Source organism: Limanda limanda, chromosome 6 (assembly GCF_963576545.1).
Source record: "Limanda limanda chromosome 6, fLimLim1.1, whole genome shotgun sequence".
In the NCBI taxonomy this organism is placed as follows: domain Eukaryota; kingdom Metazoa; phylum Chordata; class Actinopteri; order Pleuronectiformes; family Pleuronectidae; genus Limanda; species Limanda limanda.
Genome location: NC_083641.1, coordinates 20,036,337 through 20,053,076, shown reverse-complemented (window position 1 = coordinate 20,053,076; position 16,740 = coordinate 20,036,337). Strand labels below are relative to the sequence as shown.

General features: G+C 41.7%; 3 protein-coding genes across 3 annotated transcripts; all 3 read right to left on the bottom strand.

Moving 5' to 3' along the window:
• Positions 1 to 713: 713 nt before the first annotated feature.
• Positions 714 to 4,477, bottom strand: LOC133002910 (extracellular calcium-sensing receptor-like). The gene is made up of 6 exons (XM_061072500.1): positions 4,284 to 4,477; positions 3,632 to 3,926; positions 2,723 to 3,508; positions 2,393 to 2,620; positions 2,175 to 2,298; positions 714 to 1,621 (listed from the first exon to the last, which is right to left on the bottom strand). Exons 1-6 carry the CDS (start codon positions 4,370 to 4,372, stop codon positions 714 to 716), a joined length of 2,430 nt encoding a protein of 809 aa, XP_060928483.1. The 5' UTR covers positions 4,373 to 4,477.
• Positions 4,478 to 7,717: 3,240 nt separating this feature from the next.
• LOC133003526 (extracellular calcium-sensing receptor-like) lies at positions 7,718 to 11,475 on the bottom strand. The gene is made up of 6 exons (XM_061073282.1): positions 11,282 to 11,475; positions 10,639 to 10,936; positions 9,720 to 10,505; positions 9,390 to 9,617; positions 9,172 to 9,295; positions 7,718 to 8,625 (listed from the first exon to the last, which is right to left on the bottom strand). Exons 1-6 carry the CDS (start codon positions 11,368 to 11,370, stop codon positions 7,718 to 7,720), a joined length of 2,433 nt encoding a protein of 810 aa, XP_060929265.1. The 5' UTR covers positions 11,371 to 11,475.
• Positions 11,476 to 13,121: 1,646 nt separating this feature from the next.
• LOC133003527 (extracellular calcium-sensing receptor-like) lies at positions 13,122 to 16,296 on the bottom strand. Its single transcript, XM_061073283.1, has 6 exons — positions 16,091 to 16,296; positions 15,720 to 16,005; positions 14,709 to 15,533; positions 14,396 to 14,626; positions 14,168 to 14,291; positions 13,122 to 14,035 (listed from the first exon to the last, which is right to left on the bottom strand). Exons 1-6 carry the CDS (start codon positions 16,294 to 16,296, stop codon positions 13,122 to 13,124), a joined length of 2,586 nt encoding a protein of 861 aa, XP_060929266.1.
• Between the last annotated feature and the right edge of the window lie 444 nt (positions 16,297 to 16,740).

Genomic DNA, 16,740 nt, shown 5'->3' with positions numbered 1-16,740 from the left:
TTTATTTTTAAAGTTTATTTATGTGTGTTTCAGATAAGAACATTCACATATGTGCAACTTCCCCCCATTTTTAAATGAACTTTGTTTTAATATTTTGTAATACAATTCACATTTGCATTAAACAGAATGATAAAGGTTCCTGTATATAAAGTTGATTAAAAATTACTTCTGAGAGGCTCCTTCTTATAACTGTATAATAGCTTCTTTATAACAAATATTCAGTCTCCATCAACAGAAGCATTTGGCGAAGTGTAACATACTTTAAACAAAATCGTATAAATGATATACAGTACGATATTGAATATATAATAGAGTTGTTTATTTGACAGTTGTTATGTAGAAACAACAATGGCATGAGAACATATTGAGACCACACTTTAGATTGTTGCTTTTGTTTGTTTGTGAGCAAGATTACCCTAAAACTACGCAATGGATTTATACGAAACTTGGTGAAATCATGCGGTATGGGTCAAGAAAGAACCCATTAAATATTGGTGTGGATACAGAGCAGGAGGACTTTTTTACTTTCTTAACATTGCCGGATGGGGTATTTTTCAACATTTTCACAGTTTCACCAGGGAACGATTTACGGATCTTGATAAAAAATAAATCATGCATATTAAGGAGACTTATATCTATGAGTTCTGCTTAATGGATTTGAGGGGACAATTGGGCCTTGTTGGAGTAAGGTGCTTTACTGTTTGCCATTCTATTTATTTTAGTTCCACCTTCCCCATAATATTCTTCTTTGTATTCTTCTCCGGTTTATATAAGATAATATAACATTTTGGAATAAAAATACAAATAAGGAGTCCAAAACTTGAGGCCAAAATAGCAAAGATTTCCACTGCTACAATGAACTTCCCAGGGGAGCTGACATAGGCTGGAATAAAAGTGATCCAGACTGCGCAGAATATCAACATGCCGAAGGTGATGAATTTGGCTTCGTTAAAGTTATCGGGTAATTTCCGCGCCAGAAAAGCAAGAATGAAACATAAAATGGCCAGAATCCCGATATACCCAAGTACGGCCCAGAATCCTACAGCTGAGCCCAGCGCGCACTCCAGGATGATTTTGTCCTTGAATTTTTCAAAGTTCTTGACTGGGAAAGGGGGAGAAATTGTCAACCATAAGATGCATATAATAACCTGTATGAGAGTGAACCCTAGAACACTGAGCCTCTGCTGTGCAGGACCAAACCATTTCATCACATTTCTGCCTGGAAGTCTCGCCCTGAAGGCCATTAACACCACCATAGTTTTTCCGAGGACACAAGAGATGCAGAGGACGAAGGTGATGCCGAACGCAGTGTGCCGCAGCTTGCAGGACCACTCGGAGGGCCGGCCGATGAAGCTCAGGGAGCACAGGAAGCACAGAGTCAGGGAGAAGAGCAGCAGGAAGCTGAGTTCGGAGTTGTTGGCCCTGACGATGGGAGTTTTCCTGTTTCTGAAAAAGATGAGTGCCACGACTGCGGTCATACATGTTCCAAACAGGGACGCCGCGGTGAGCAGCGCTCCCATAATTTCTTCATACGAAAGAAACTCTGCCTCTTTCTTCACACAGGCGTCTCTTCCCTCATTTGACCAGAATTCACGATGGCACCGCACACAGGAGACAGAATCTGAAAGGTATTAAAGCAGGTGTGACTTGCCGAGTAGATTAGTTTAATTTCATTGTTGTTTTATTGCATCTACACTAAGTCCCTGACATAGGCCACTTATAGCAACTGTCTTTTCAAAAAATCATGATATTTACTGTTGTATTTTATGTTTTCGAATAAAAAGACATTCATCCTGTGATTGCCACAGACCTCATTTCAGGCATCACAATTCGCTGGCTTCAGGCTTATTACTGCATAATTCATATTGTTATAACTTTGTTAATTCACTTTTCACCTGGGGTCTTCAAATTTTACTTTAATATTAGAGTTATTAATGCATATACTATATTTAGGTGATTTATGACACTTTGCTTTGTTTGATATGTTTAATTCACAAATAATTTTTTCATTTATTTGTAATAGAGAAACTACACATTTTTTCCCCCAGGAAACCTTACCTGATTTGGACATTAGAAAACAGATACATGCCAGTTGTGAGGATTGGTCTGGACTCTGAAAACTTTGGTTTGTGGAACAGCAAAGTGAAAAAATAAAAATATATATATCACTAAACCTGCAATGTTGCTTATTTCTCCCTCTGCACATCTTATACAGTCAAAGCAGCAGACAGGTTTTCCTTTCTGGAGAACCTTCCTGGTTCCTGGGGGACAATTCTCACTGCAAACTGACACAGGCACCTGCATGAAGAAAACGACTTTGAGCAAATACACGTGCATTCAGTTGTATTCATTTTGGTGCAACTACACAACTATACTGCAGGTATATACTGACTTGTTTTGAGTTCTGGGCCCAGATTAAAGATGTATTGTGCAGATTCAGCTGTTTGTCTGCAGGTAAAGACGCATCATAAAGACCGACTGTGACAAACTCCACAAAGCCACTTTCTGCTCGCTGCCAGTTTATTATTTCATACTCTGCTGCTGGGTCGCCATCTTCATTAAAGTAAACCTTGTCTCCTTCCTTTGTTTTGAACTGAATCCTTCCTATGTGATGTAAAATCTGAAGAAGACAGATCATAGTTAATGGACATCCTCTATGTCTATCAAAGAGAGACTGCTTATAAGAAACTGTGGAAGCGTTATCTCTTGTGTAAGAACTCACCGTCAATGGATTGAGCTGCACTTTGTCGTTACATGTTTCATTACAGCCAAGAATACTATGAAGTGCATGAGCCACGGCATAAACTCCTTTGTAGACATTGTTAAATATTGGCATGAGAGACATGTCAGTGAAGCTGTTGTGCACTTGGGTCAGATCTTCACCCCCAGTACATTCTCTCTGCTTCGCTGTGGACTGTTTGAACTTACAGCTGAATAAAGCCTCCCAGAACTCTGTAAACATTTCATTACCGGATGAATTGAGCGGCTTCACATTCATTATGAACTCTGTCATGCCCCTGACATGTGCTTTGGGGATGGACAGGCCTATGGCCCCGTCCAGGATGTGATGCCCATTCATTTCTGCAGTTTGAGAATCAAGGATCCAGCCCTCGCTGCCCACCCACTGGTAACCAGTCAGGTTGTGGTGGGACAGCTCATGTATCAGCACATCCATATCCAAGGCAGAGAGAAAAGCAATAATCACCCTAGAGGTGGAAGCCTTGATGACGTTGATTATCTTTAGTATTTTGTCGGACGGGTCTGTTCTGAAGAAAGACACAGAGTACTCCAGACAGATGCCCAGCTGTCGGGCACTTACTGTGAACGTAGCCATGCCGCTATTTCCGTAATCGTCATTGGTTCTAATGGCTCCAACCCAGCTCCAATCAAAGTGCTTGACCAGCTGGGCCAGGGCTCTGCTCTGGTAGTAGTCACTGGGTATTGTTCTGAGGAAGGACGGGTACTTGGTTTTGTCACTTAGACAAGCGCAGGTAGCATAGTGGCTGATCTAAAAGAAGAAAGAAATTACCTCTAAAGATATATTAAAAAAAATCTATCCTAATTTACTCTAAGCAGCTAAAAAATGATAAAAAAAGATCACAAGCATTATACATTTAAGAAACGTACCCACCAGTGGGATATGAAATGGCCCGATGACGGTAGCTATAGCCATGGAAGAGGAGGAGGATTCTCCCATGATGGCCTGCACCTGTGCAGGTTTGGTACACGGTGTTGCGGAGGGGGCAGATACAACATCGTTACCGTTAGCCAAGGCCAGAGCAGCCCTCACACTTCTGGCGATGGAGCCACAGTCATCGTACATTTTATATCCCAGAGAGATGCCAGGCAGTAAATTTGTAGTGTTATTTATTTCCTCGATGGCAAAAAGCATAGCCTGGGCAATCTGGAACGCTCTGAAAGTCAAACTTAATGCAAACAGTTAGGTTAAGATATGGTAACACTTTCCTGAATAAAATGCATGGACAACTTTACAGTTGCAGTTTTTTCCCTCAAACTTTAATTAGGAATTGTGTGAATATAACTTGCTGACTATAAGTTGAACAAACGCAATTAATTTTTGTTTCTGTTCATTTTTTTCAAGTTGGACCAGCAATTGTATTTTCTTGTAGCAGTTTAAATGAAAGCCTCTGATGGTATCAATGCACACAACATAATTTGAATTTTCTTACTTCGATCATATTTTTTTTAAGCCTGTTTTCTATCTCTATTCATTTCCTCCTGTATATATTTTCCATATTATAGATTTCTACTGAATAATTTACCTGGTGCACTCCAGTGGCAATGGTTTGTGAGTGTAGGTTTCCTCTCTGTCTTTCCAGCTGCTGTGGAAAGAGAAGATTCCCCCCAACATTATGTCCCCATCCTGAGACAGTGGAGGGTTCTCAGGATCCCCCCTCTGCCTGCACTGTGGCTCCTCAGCCTGAGAGAAAGACGCCACCAGCAGCAGCTGTAAAAGTGCCCACCCTTGTTCTGACCACCTCTGAATGGATGTCATTCTGCCTTACAGAAATAAACCACTTGGTGGCGTCACATGTGCCACAGTTTAAATCAGACGCTTTGCACTGGTATTTATACATTTTTTATACCCGAACAGTGATGATTCATTGCTCTGGACTTGTGAGGTGGGACAAGAGGAGGGAGGTGCCAAAAGACGAGAAAGGCTTAGCCCAGGGGTTGTCAAACGTTTTGACTCGTGGGCCACAATGGGTTCTAAAATTTGAAAGAAAGGCCGGCCAGGAACAGATGGATGGAGTGGTTGTGAGAACTAATATAAATGACATGTAAAAATCACTACATGTAAGGATTTGGCCTTTAACAGGTAGCAAAGCATTTATTTGCAAGGCAATTCAACAAATTTCACGAACATGAACCATACAAAAACATGTCGTAACGTGACTGATAGAATATTATCAAAACATCTGAGGTCTGCACCCCAACCAATTACCTTCCTTGAACTTCTTTTTTTATCTACATTAACAGGTAAGAGCAGCCACGCAGGCTGTTTGTAGGAGATTTGGCTCCAAGGTCGCTGCATCTACACATCATCACTTTCAGTTTCAGTGGGAACAGTGTTGTTGATCTCCCATTTTTGCCAGTGCATCCAGCTCTGTAGTTACTTTGGTTGTGGCAATTCTCAGGATAGATCTGAGGTGCTGATCCGTTAACTTTGATCTGTGACGGGCTTTGTTGGCGTTCATGACGCTGAATGTCTGCTCACACACATAATTCAAGCCAAACAAAGTCAGTATCTACTGTGCAGTCCTCCGGAGGTTTGGAAACGTGGCTCTGTTAAGTGAAGCATAAAAGTCATTCAGTTTAACAGAGTTGAACTTCTCCTTTAGGACGGAGTCAGACTGAAGATCTATCAGTTCCAACTGCAGCTCCTGTGGTGCTGTTTCAGGGTCCTGTGACAGGGGACAGGACACCAGCTGAAGTGACTGTTCAATGTTTTTCGAAATCAGAACCTACGGCAGAATTCTGCATGCAGGTCTTCAAGTGATTTGCTGTATTTTTTGGTGTTACGCGGTACCTCTCCCTGCATGGTAAGTGAGGGGAAATGAGCGAAAGATTTGTTCGCAATTTGTCTGGAGAACAAAGTGAGCTTTGATTTGAAGGCTTTCACATGTTTTTACATGTCGTGAACAAACTGATCTTTCCCCTGCAGTTTCACATTCAGCTCATTCATGTGTGAAAATATGTCCACAGCAAACGCAAAGTCACAAAGCCAGTTCTTGTCGCTTAGCTCAGGGAATTTTTCAGATTTCCCCATCAACTCCAAAAATATGATGATGTCCTCTTTCAGCTCCAACACTCGTTGCAACACTTTCCCTAAACTTAACCAGCGTACACGAGAGTGGTACAGCAAGTCCTGATTATCTGCATCAGTTTCCTCCAGGAACGTAATAAACTGATGGTTCTGAAGTCCCAGTGCTCTTATAAAGTTTACAAGTTTTTCGACTGGATTCACGACATGATTAAGCTGCGATACAGACTTACACAGGGATTCCTGATGGATGATAGAAAATAAGATCCTGGTCAGGGTTTTCCTCTTTCACCCGATCCTGGATTCTTTTCAGCAGCCCAACATTTTTTCCAGTTACATTTTGTGATCCATCCGTTGTGACATTGACAGGTTTACTCCAAGGTAGCTTCATTCTTTTGATGACAGCAGACACCTGGTTATACAAGTCCTCTCCCCGCTTTGTTCCTTTCAGGGACTCCATGGTCAAACCCTCCTCTGCTATCGCAAAACTGTCGTCAATGCCTCGGATAAAAACGAGGAGCTGAGCAGTGTCTTTTACGTCTGTACTTTCATCCAGTGCTAGTGAATATAACTCAAAGGAATCAGACTTTTTTTTTAATTGGCTGGCTATATTTTCATCAATCAGTTCCACACGGTGAGTCACAGTCCTGCGTGATGAACAGACTTTTTCAAATTTGCTTTTGATCACCGGACACAAGATGTCTGCTGTCCGTACCATGCATTATTTTACTAACTTGCCTACGGAGAAAGGCTTGCTAGCCTTTGTAATTTCGAATGCCACCAAAAAACTTGCCTTGGTAGTTGACTCTTGAATTGCAGTTTGTCGGTGAAAGAAATGTTGCTGAGTCTGTAAATTAGTCGCCAATTCTTGCGTTGACTGCTTGCTAACATAGTTAGCATGCTTCGTAGCAAAGTGACAGCTAATGTTGTACTCCTTGAATACTGCAACAGTTTCTCGGCATATCAGGCATACAGCCTTGGATGGAACTTCAGTGAAAAAGTATTTTGTTGTCCACTCCGTGTTAAACACTCGGCACTCATTGTCCACTTTTCATTTCCTTGATCCGCTCATTTGATAGAAGGGCTCACAGGGCAAAGCGAAAAAGTAACGGGAGATCATGTGCCCTTTCGAGCCCTATACACCACACTCCCGGTCAAAGTGCGCCATCTAACGGGGAAATGGGGGCATTACAGGAGAAAGGTAAAATTTTAGTGATTTCAGAATCAGAATCAGTATGTATTTATTGCCAAGTAGGTTTACACTTACCTAGAATTTGCTCTGGCTGTTGAATGAATATAAAAACATAAAAACACAACAACAACAAAAAAGTATTATTATTATTAATAATAATAATAATAATAATAATAATAATATTTGGACAAGTTCGGCGGGCTGGATTAAAAATAAAGTATGGCCTGTGGGCCGTACTTTATTTTTACAGAAGCATCAACAGAAGCATTTGGCGAAGTGTAACATACTTTAAACAAAATCGTATAAATGATATACAGTACGATATTGAATATAGAATAGAGTTGTTTATTTGACAGTTATTATGTAGAAACAATGATGGCATGAGAACATATTGAGACCACACTTTAGATTGTTGCTTTTGTTTGTTTGTGAGCAAGATTACCCTAAAACTACCAGATGGATTTATACGAAACTTGGTGAAATCATGCGGTATGGGTCAAGAAAGAACCCATTAAATGTTGGTGTGGATACAGAGCAGGAGGACTTTTTTACTTTCTTAACATTGCCAGATGGGGTATTTTTCAACATTTTTGCAGTTTTACCAGGGATCGATTTATGGATCTTGATACAAAATAAATCATGCATATTAAGGAGACTTATATCTATGAGTTCTGCTTAATGGATTTGAGGGGACAATTGGGCCTTGTTGGAATAAGGTGCTTTACTGTTTGCCATTCTATTTATTTTAGTTCCACCTTCCCCATAATATTCTTCTTTGTATTCTTCTCCGGTTTATATAAGATAATATAACATTTTGGAATAAAAATACAAATAAGGAGTCCAAAACTTGAGGCCAAAATAGCAAAGATTTCCACTGCTACACTGAACTTCCCAGGGGAGCTGACATAGGCTGGAATAAAAGAGATCCAGACTGCGCAGAATATCAACATGCTGAAGGTGATGAATTTGGCTTCGTTAAAGTTATCGGGTAATTTCCGCGCCAGAAAAGCAAGAATGAAACATAAAATGGCCAGAATCCCGATATACCCAAGTACGGCCCAGAATCCTACAGCTGAGCCCAGCGCGCACTCCAGGATGATTTTGTCCTTGAATTCTTCAAAGTTCTTGACTGGGAAAGGGGGAGAAATTGTCAACCATAAGATGCATATAATAACCTGTATGAGAGTGAACCCTAGAACACTGAGCCTCTGCTGTGCAGGACCAAACCATTTCATCACATTTCTGCCTGGAAGTCTCGCCCTGAAGGCCATTAACACCACCATAGTTTTTCCGAGGACACAAGAGATGCAGAGGACGAAGGTGATGCCGAACGCAGTGTGCCGCAGCTTGCAGGACCACTCGGAGGGCCGGCCGATGAAGCTCAGGGAGCACAGGAAGCACAGAGTCAGGGAGAAGAGCAGCAGGAAGCTGAGTTCGGAGTTGTTGGCCCTGACGATGGGAGTTTTCCTGTTTCTGAAAAAGATGAGTGCCACGACTGCAGTCATACATGTTCCAAACAGGGACGCTGCGGTGAGCAGAGCTCCCATAATTTCTTCATACGAAAGAAACTCTGCCTCTTTCTTCACACAGGCGTCTCTTCCCTCATTTGACCAGAATTCAGGATGGCATCGCACACAGGAGACAGAATCTGAAAGGTATTAAAGCAAGTGTGACTTGCCGAGTAGATTAGTTTAATTTCATTGTTCTTTTATTGCATCTACACTAAGTCCCTGACATAGGCCACTTATATAGCAACTGTCTTTTCAAAAAATCATGATATTTACTGTTGTATTTTATGTTTTAGAATAAAAAGACATTCATCCTGTGATTGCCACAGACCTAATTTCAGGCATCACAATTCGCTGGCTTCAGGCTTATTACTGCATAATTCATATTGTTATAACTTTGTTAATTCACTTTTCACCTGTGGTCTTCAAATTTGACTTTATATACTATATAGATACTAATTTTAGGTGATTTATGACACTTTGCTTGGTTTGATATGTTTAATTCACAAATAATTTTTTCATTTATTTGTAATAGAGAAACTACACATGTTTTCCCCCAGGAAACCTTACCTGATTTTGACATTAGAATACAGATAAATGCCATTTGTTAGGATTGGTCTGGACTCTGAAAACTTTGATTTGTGGAACAGCAAAGTGAAAAAATATAAATATATATATCACTAAACCTGCAACGTTGCTTATTTCTCCCTCTGCACATCTTATACAGTCAAAGCAGCAGACATGTTTTCCTTTCTGGAGAACCTTCCTGGTTCCTGGGGGACAATTCTCACTGCAAACTGACACAGGCACCTGCATGAAGAAAACGACTTTGAGGAAATACACGTGCATTCAGTTGTATTCATTTTGGTGCAACTACACAATTATACTGCAGGTATATACTGACTTGTTTTGAGTTCTGTGCCCAGATTAAAGACGTATTGTGCAGATTCAGCTGTTTGTCTGCAGGTAAAGACGCATCATAAAGACCAACTGTGACAAACTCCACAAAGCCACTTTCTGCTCGCTGCCAGTTTATGATTTCATACTCTGCTGCTGGGTCGCCATCTTCATTAAAGTAAACCTTGTCTCCTTCCTTTGTTTTGAACTGAATCCTTCCTATGTGATGTAAAATCTGAAGAAGACAGATCATAGTTAATGGACATCCTCTATGTCTATCACAGAGAGACTGCTTATAAGAAACTGTGGAAGCTTTATCTCTTGTGTAAGAACTCACCGTCAATGGATTGAGCTGCACTTTGTCATTACATGTTTCATTACAGCCAAGAATGCTATGAAGTGCATGAGCCACAGCATAAACTCCTTTGTAGACATTGTTAAATATCGGCATGAGAGACATGTCAGTGAAGCTGTTGTGCACTTGGGTCAGATCTTCACCCCCAGTACATTGTCTCTGCTTCGCTGTGGACTGTTTGAACTTACAGCTGAATAAAGCCTCCCAGAACTCTGTAAACATTTCATTACCGGATGAATTGAGCGGCTTCACATTTAGTATGAACTCTCTCATGCCCCTGACATGTGCTTTGGGGATGGACAGGCCTATGGCCCCGTCCAGGATGTGATGCCCATTAATTTCTGCAGTTTGAGAATCAGAGATCCAGCTCTCGCTGCCCACCCACTGGTAACCAGTCAGGTTGTGGTGGGACAGCTCATGTATCAGCACATCCATATCCAAGTGAGAGACAAAAGCAATAATCACCTTAGAGGTGGAAGCCTTGATGATGTTGATTATCTTTAGTATTTTGTCGGGCGGGTCTGTTCTGAAGAAAGACACAGAGTACTCCAGACAGATGCCCAGCTGTCGGGCACTTTCTGTGAACGTAGCCATGCCGCTATTTCCGTAATCATTATTGGTGTTAATGGCTCCAACCCAGCTCCAACCAAAGTGCTTGACCAGCTGGGCCAGGGCTCTGCTCTGGTAGTAGTCACTGGGTATTGTTCTGAGGAAGGACGGGTACTTGGTTTTGTCACTGAGACAAGCGCAGGTGGCGAAGTGGCTGATCTAAAAGAAGAAAGAAATAACCTCTAAAGATAAAGACGTAAAATACAAAACAAATTATCTCATATTTTATTCTAAGCAGCTGAAAATTTTTCACAAATGTCATAAGTATTATACATTTATGAAACGTACCCACCAGTGGGATATGAAATGGCCCGATCACGGTAGCTATAGCCATGGACGGAGAGGAGGATTGTTCTCCCATGATGGCCTGCACCTGTGCAGGTTTGGTACACGGCGTTGCGGAGGGGGCAGATACAACATCGTTACCGTTAGCCAAGGCCAGAGCAGCCCTCACACTTCCGGCGATGGAGCCACAGGTATCGTAAAGTTTATATCCCAGAGAGATGCCAGGCAGTAAATTTGTGGTGTTATTAATCTCCTCGATGGCAAAAAGCATAGCCTGGGCAAACTGGAACCCTATGAAATTCAAACTTAATGCAAACAGTTATAGATATGGTAACACTTTCCTGAATAAAATGCATGGACAACTTCACAGTTGGAGTTTTTTTCCTCAAACCCTAATTAGGAATTGTGTGAATATAACTTGCTGACTATAAGTTGAACTAACTCAATTAATTTTTGTTTCTGCTCCTTTATTTCAAGTTTGTCCAACAATTGTATTTTTTCGTAGCAGTTTAAAAGAAAGCCTCTGATGGTATCATTGCACACAACATAATTAGAATTTTCTTAGTTTGATCATATTTGTTTTAGCCTGTTTTCTATCTTTATTCATTGTAAATATTTTCCATATTACAGATTTCTTTGGAATCTTTTACCTGATGCACTCCAGTGGCAGTGGTTTGTGAATGTAGGTTTCCTCTCTGTCTTTCCAGCTGCTGTGGAAAGAGAAGATTCCCCCCAACATTATGTCCCCATCCTTTGACAGTAGAGGGTTCTCACGATCCCCCCTCTGCCTGCACTGCGGCTCCTCAGCCTGAGAGAAAGACGCCACCAGCAGCAGCTGTAAAAGTGCCCACCCTTGTTCTGGCCACCTCTGAATGGACGTCATTCTGCCTTAGAGAAATAAACCACTTGGTGGCGTCACATGTGCCACAGTTTAAATCAGAGGCTTTGCACTGGTATTTATACATTTTTATACCCGAACAGTGATGACTCTTTGCTCTGGACCTGCAAGGTGGGGCAAGAGGAGGGAGGTTCCAAAAGACGAGAAGAGCTTACTTTTTGGGCAAACTTTTTGACTCGCGGGCCACAATTGGTTCTAAAATTTGACAGAAGGTCCGGGCCAGGAACAGATGGCTGGAGTGTTTGTGAGAACTTATATAAATGACATGTAAAAATTCCCCCCATTTTTAAATAAACCTTGTTTTAATATTTTGTGATAAGTAATTTAGTTTACATTTGCATCAAACAGAATGATAAAGGTTACTGTATATAAAGTTGATAGAAAAATTACTTCAGAGAGGCTCCTTATAACTGTATAATAGCTTCTTTATAACAAATATTCAGTCTCCATCAACAGTTTCTTTTTAATCTCGGTTTTGGACGCCACCATCTGCTGGTTAGCTGCAATTACTCTCCTGCACTCACCAGCTGTGCTAACTCAGTCTTTCTGATGTTTTCTGATGGCTCTCTATGAACACTTTTATTTTTATTTTGTATTTTCTTAACCCAGCTGTGCACAGAGCGTTGTCCCTTCTCCTCAGAGTCTCCCCAGACCATATTTCCAATTTGATTCCCACTATATCTAATCATTATTGACGTATGACAGTTCCCACCCTTGTGGGCTTTAGTGTTGTAGTGTGTATCACAGTGAATGTCTTAGGTTCTGGGGCTTGAACAAATTTGACCCGTTTCATCTTAGGTCATGAAGTTTATAGTTTATTTATGAACAATACAAGTCATAAAGTAATTATTCATGACAGAATGTGTAACAGTTCATACATTATCAGATGTACATAGAGGCCGCACTGGCTTGACCCAAACTGACACTTGGTCCAACAACGAGAACTCATTGAATCTTTCTATGGGGCTGAAATATCATGTCATATATTCATCATACAGGGGGTCAAAGCATTTAGTTTGTGTTGATATTTAATTGAGGGTTTGTGCTTGTTGATACTTTAAATCATAAATCAATCACAGGGACTGACTGACACATTGTGAACTTATCATGTGTCTGTCATCTGTACAGCTTAGTGTTTCATATGATTTATGAAGTCATAACAAGGGGTTAAGAAAAATACATTTTCATGGCAATAAAAAGCAACACAAAAACAGTGCATATTTTGTGTAACATTTGAGTTTTATTACAATTTTAATAAGACACGCATAATTGTAAATATTCATATATTAATAGGAGGTGCAGAGAAAATGAAATGTATCCAGGGAAGTCACATGAATCCAATTCAGTGCCACTCTCCAGGTCTTGTTTGTGTTTATATTATATAAAGTTTAGTTCAAGTCACTTGAGTAAAATTTTTGGTGCAAAACTACTTTTTACATTTAATCGAAAGAACCAGCTAAGTAATTTCTTATAATTACTGTGTGATCTGTATAATATAATAACATTATAATATATATGATTCATGTATAAACTACGAAGAATTGCAGAAAGATTATGATAAATATTTTGTTATTGTTGTTAAAACAGAAAACTTAAAGAGATCTCAAGGTCAATTTACCCATCAAATGCTTCTTTGTGTTTTCCTCAGGTTTTAATAAAATTATGTAGCACTTTGGTAAGAAAATGCAAAACAGCATTCCATAACTTGAAGCCAGGATGGCAAATATCTCCACAGCCACAGTGAACTTCCCAGGAGAGCTGACGTATGCTGGGATAAATGTGATCCAGACTGCACAGAATATCAACATGCTGAAGGTAATGAATTTAGCCTCGTTGAAATTATCAGGAAGCTTTCGAGCTAAAAAAGCAAGTACGAAACACAACATGGCTAAGAGTCCGATGTATCCTAAAACAGCCCAGAAGCCGACAGCTGATCCCAGCGCACACTCCAGTATAATCTTGTCCTTATAGTGGTTCATGTTTTTCAAGGGAAAAGGAGGATTGATTGTCAGCCAAAGAATGCAAATCACAACCTGTATGAGAGTGAACGCCAGAACGCTGATCCTCTGCTGTGCAGGCCCGAACCATTTCATCACATTTCTGCCTGGAAGAGTTGCTTTAAAGGCCATTAACACCACTATAGTTTTCCCAAGGACACAAGAGATGCAGAGGACGAAGGTGATGCCGAACGCTGTGTGCCGCAGCATGCAGGACCACTCAGAGGGCCGGCCGATGAAGGTGAGGGAGCACAGGAAGCACAGAGTCAGGGAGAAGAGCAGCAGGAAGCTCAGCTCCGAGTTGTTGGCCCTGACAATTGGAGTTTGCCTGAAGTGGAAAAATATCAGGGCTATAGTCATCGCCAGGCAGGCACCAAAGACAGAGAAGCTGACAAGCAGAATACCCATCAGTTCCCTGAATGTGAGGAACTCAATGGCCTTTAAGTCACAGCTGTTCCTCTCCATGTTGGACTTGTAGTCAGGGGGACATTTGTCACATTTCACTGCATCTGAAAGCATAAATACGTTTAGGCTGTAGAGCACGCACATCTTCAGGTAGACCAGCAAAGTGCCGGCAGTGATTTTGCCCAACAGAAACACGGCGAGCGCTAGAGTAAAGGCTAAGAATCCTGCTGTCTCACTTGTCCTGTTGCTGAACTCCCCGTCAGCACAGATGAGGCAATCAAAACAGCAGATAGGTTTGCCCTTGACAAAAGCGCGGCGGGTCCCCGGCACACAGCTCTCACTGCAGATGGACCTCGGCACCTGCATCACAGTGACATCATCAAAACAATTCTAACTCTAAGACTAATAATAATCATGTCACTATGGTAATGAATGACCTAACTATTTATTATACATGAACCTACCTCAAGGTTCTCGTCTGCCCAGATGGCCTTCACGTCTCTTTTCATCTCAAACTGTTCACCCTCAGGTCGGGAGGCGTCGTAGTAGCCGATGGTCTCAAAGAGTATGTAACCTGTCTCATCCATCTGCCAGTTGACCAGCGCGTAGCGTGCCGCAGGGTCGCCCAGGTCATCAAAGAAGACATTTTCACCGATCTTAGTGGTGAAATTCACCTGGGTCAGATAATGCAGCACCTGAAGAGACATAGTGATGTTATTTAAGTGTATGATATATACACAATGGTTTTCAGGATGGTATATTGTTTGATAGGATTACCTGCCAGGTCTGAATATTCTCCCTGTCAGCACAAGTGTTATTCTCGAAAGGCCCCCGTCCATCTGTGCACGTAAACAGCATGTGCAGTGCATGACCAACAGCATATGTGGCTTTGTAAACATTATTCATCAAACTGGCATCTGAAACATCTGTGAAGCGCGTGTTTGTGTTCCGCAGGGACTCCGTGCCTGAGCAGGCTGACACTGAACCCTGACTGTGAGCTTCTGCTTGGGGAGTCAAGGTGCAGCTGAACACTTTCTCCCACAACTCCACCAGTCCCCTGTCGCCTGGTGTGGTGGAGGGTCTGCTGCTCGACAGGAACTCCTGCAGACCGGGGATGTGAGCGTTGAGTGCCGCAAAGCCCACAGCCCCCTGGACCACAGCGTAATTCACTGGAGAGGCAATGTAGCGATAGGTGATCCAGCCCTCGCTGCCCACCCACTGCAGGCCTGTCACATTCTGAGCATGAAGCTCTTTGATAAGGATGTCAAGGTCTGTGCCGTCTGCAAATGCCACTATTACCTTAGAGGTGGATTTCTTGATAATGTCAACCACCTCCAAGAACCACTTTCTGGGGTCGGTCCTATAAATAGCCACAGAATACTCAACACACACACCTTCCTTTTCAGCTGCTTCCAGAAATGTGGCCATGCCACCATTTCCATAGTCACTGTTGGTTCTTATAGCTCCAACCCAGGTCCAGCCAAACTGTTTCATCAGCTTTGCCAATGCTTTGCTCTGGTAAATGTCACTGGGTATGGTTCTGAAGAAGGAAGGATAATCTCTCCTGTTACTAAGACATGCACAAGTGGCTGAATGACTGATCTGAAACACAAGTGACACAGAGAAATTGCAAGTTGTAGAAACATTTCTGCAAATCATTATACCTCATGAATACCTGATAGGAATCGCACATAAAGCATATTCGAATATTATACTACTCTTATTTAACAACACATATTTACTTGACAATTAATGTGTGTAGAATGCGTGCACCCCCCAAACACTCACCACAGGTATATGGAAGGGTCCCATGGTGCGTGCGATACCTATTGTGGAGGTGGATGTTGTTTCCCCTATGACAGCATGCACATTGGAGAGTTTGTTACATCTGCCTTCCCCACTCTCGTACCTATTCATCAGGTTCAGTGACGCTTTGATAGACAGAGGGATACTGGGGCAGGAGTCAAAGATTCTGTAGCCCAGCGTCACGCCCGGCAGCAGCTCTGAGCTGTTGTTGATCTCCTCTATAGCAAACATCATAGTGTAGGCATACTGGAGCTCACCCGGGTCCAGTCTGAGAACAGGAGAGATCGTACAATTTGTCAAAATCAAGATCTGTGAAACACATTAAAACACGACACATTCTTGAGCAACCTTACCCTACACACCGGATCGTTCCTGAGTTGACCTGTAGCTCTGGACTGACACTGACTGGGTTCTGGTGGAAGGAGAAAATGCCTCCAATGCTGATGTCCCCCTCCTTAGAAAACTGAGACAGTTCTTTTGTCCCGTATGTTTGACACACAGGCTTCTCTCCTCTGACAGCCAGAAGGGAAACAAGCAGCAGATTGGCCATCAGCAGCATCATGGCTCACCACAGTATTTACCACCCAAGTCTCCCAGATCAAACCACCGACTCTGAGTATTTTATAAGGTTTTTTCTTTCAACACAAATCCTCAGGGACTGTTCCTCTCCACCAATGATAGCACTTGTGGTGTGACTGATAGATATGTTGACCTGTTAGAAGGCCTAAAACATTTGTTTGTCTTATCATTTTTTTTTTGCATAACCATAAGAAATCTGCACGTGTCTATGAGGATATCTGAGCTTGTATTTTTTATTTCATCATTCTAGCCTAATCATTAACTGCTAGTAATAATTCTGTTGGTGACTTACGTATGCAGAAGAAAAAATTCTCTTTAAAATAAGCAAAACTATCACATTGGACGCTAAAAGTTTTGACAGCTGCTAAACTTTATTTTCCACACAATCCACATTTCACTTACAAATGCAGTTTTCAACATGTAG

Excerpts from the sequence above, each read along its gene's own strand:
- LOC133002910 (XM_061072500.1), bottom strand. The coding sequence starts at position 4,372 with ATGTTGGGGGGAATCTTCTCTTTCCACAGCAGCTGGAAAGACAGAGAG. Across the intron at positions 3,927-4,283 it reads TTGCCACTGGAGTGCACCAG|TTTGACTTTCAGAGCGTTCC; the intron begins GTAAATTATTCA and ends GTTTGCATTAAG. Across the intron at positions 1,622-2,174 it reads AGAAATAAGCAACATTGCAG|ATTCTGTCTCCTGTGTGCGG; the intron begins GTTTAGTGATAT and ends AATACCTTTCAG.
- LOC133003526 (XM_061073282.1), bottom strand. The coding sequence starts at position 11,370 with ATGTTGGGGGGAATCTTCTCTTTCCACAGCAGCTGGAAAGACAGAGAG. Across the intron at positions 9,296-9,389 it reads GGGCACAGAACTCAAAACAA|GTGCCTGTGTCAGTTTGCAG; the intron begins GTCAGTATATAC and ends TTCTTCATGCAG. Across the intron at positions 8,626-9,171 it reads AGAAATAAGCAACGTTGCAG|ATTCTGTCTCCTGTGTGCGA; the intron begins GTTTAGTGATAT and ends AATACCTTTCAG.
- LOC133003527 (XM_061073283.1), bottom strand. The coding sequence starts at position 16,296 with ATGCTGCTGATGGCCAATCTGCTGCTTGTTTCCCTTCTGGCTGTCAGA. Across the intron at positions 15,534-15,719 it reads GACCCTTCCATATACCTGTG|ATCAGTCATTCAGCCACTTG; the intron begins GTGAGTGTTTGG and ends CTTGTGTTTCAG. Across the intron at positions 14,292-14,395 it reads GGGCAGACGAGAACCTTGAG|GTGCCGAGGTCCATCTGCAG; the intron begins GTAGGTTCATGT and ends ACTGTGATGCAG.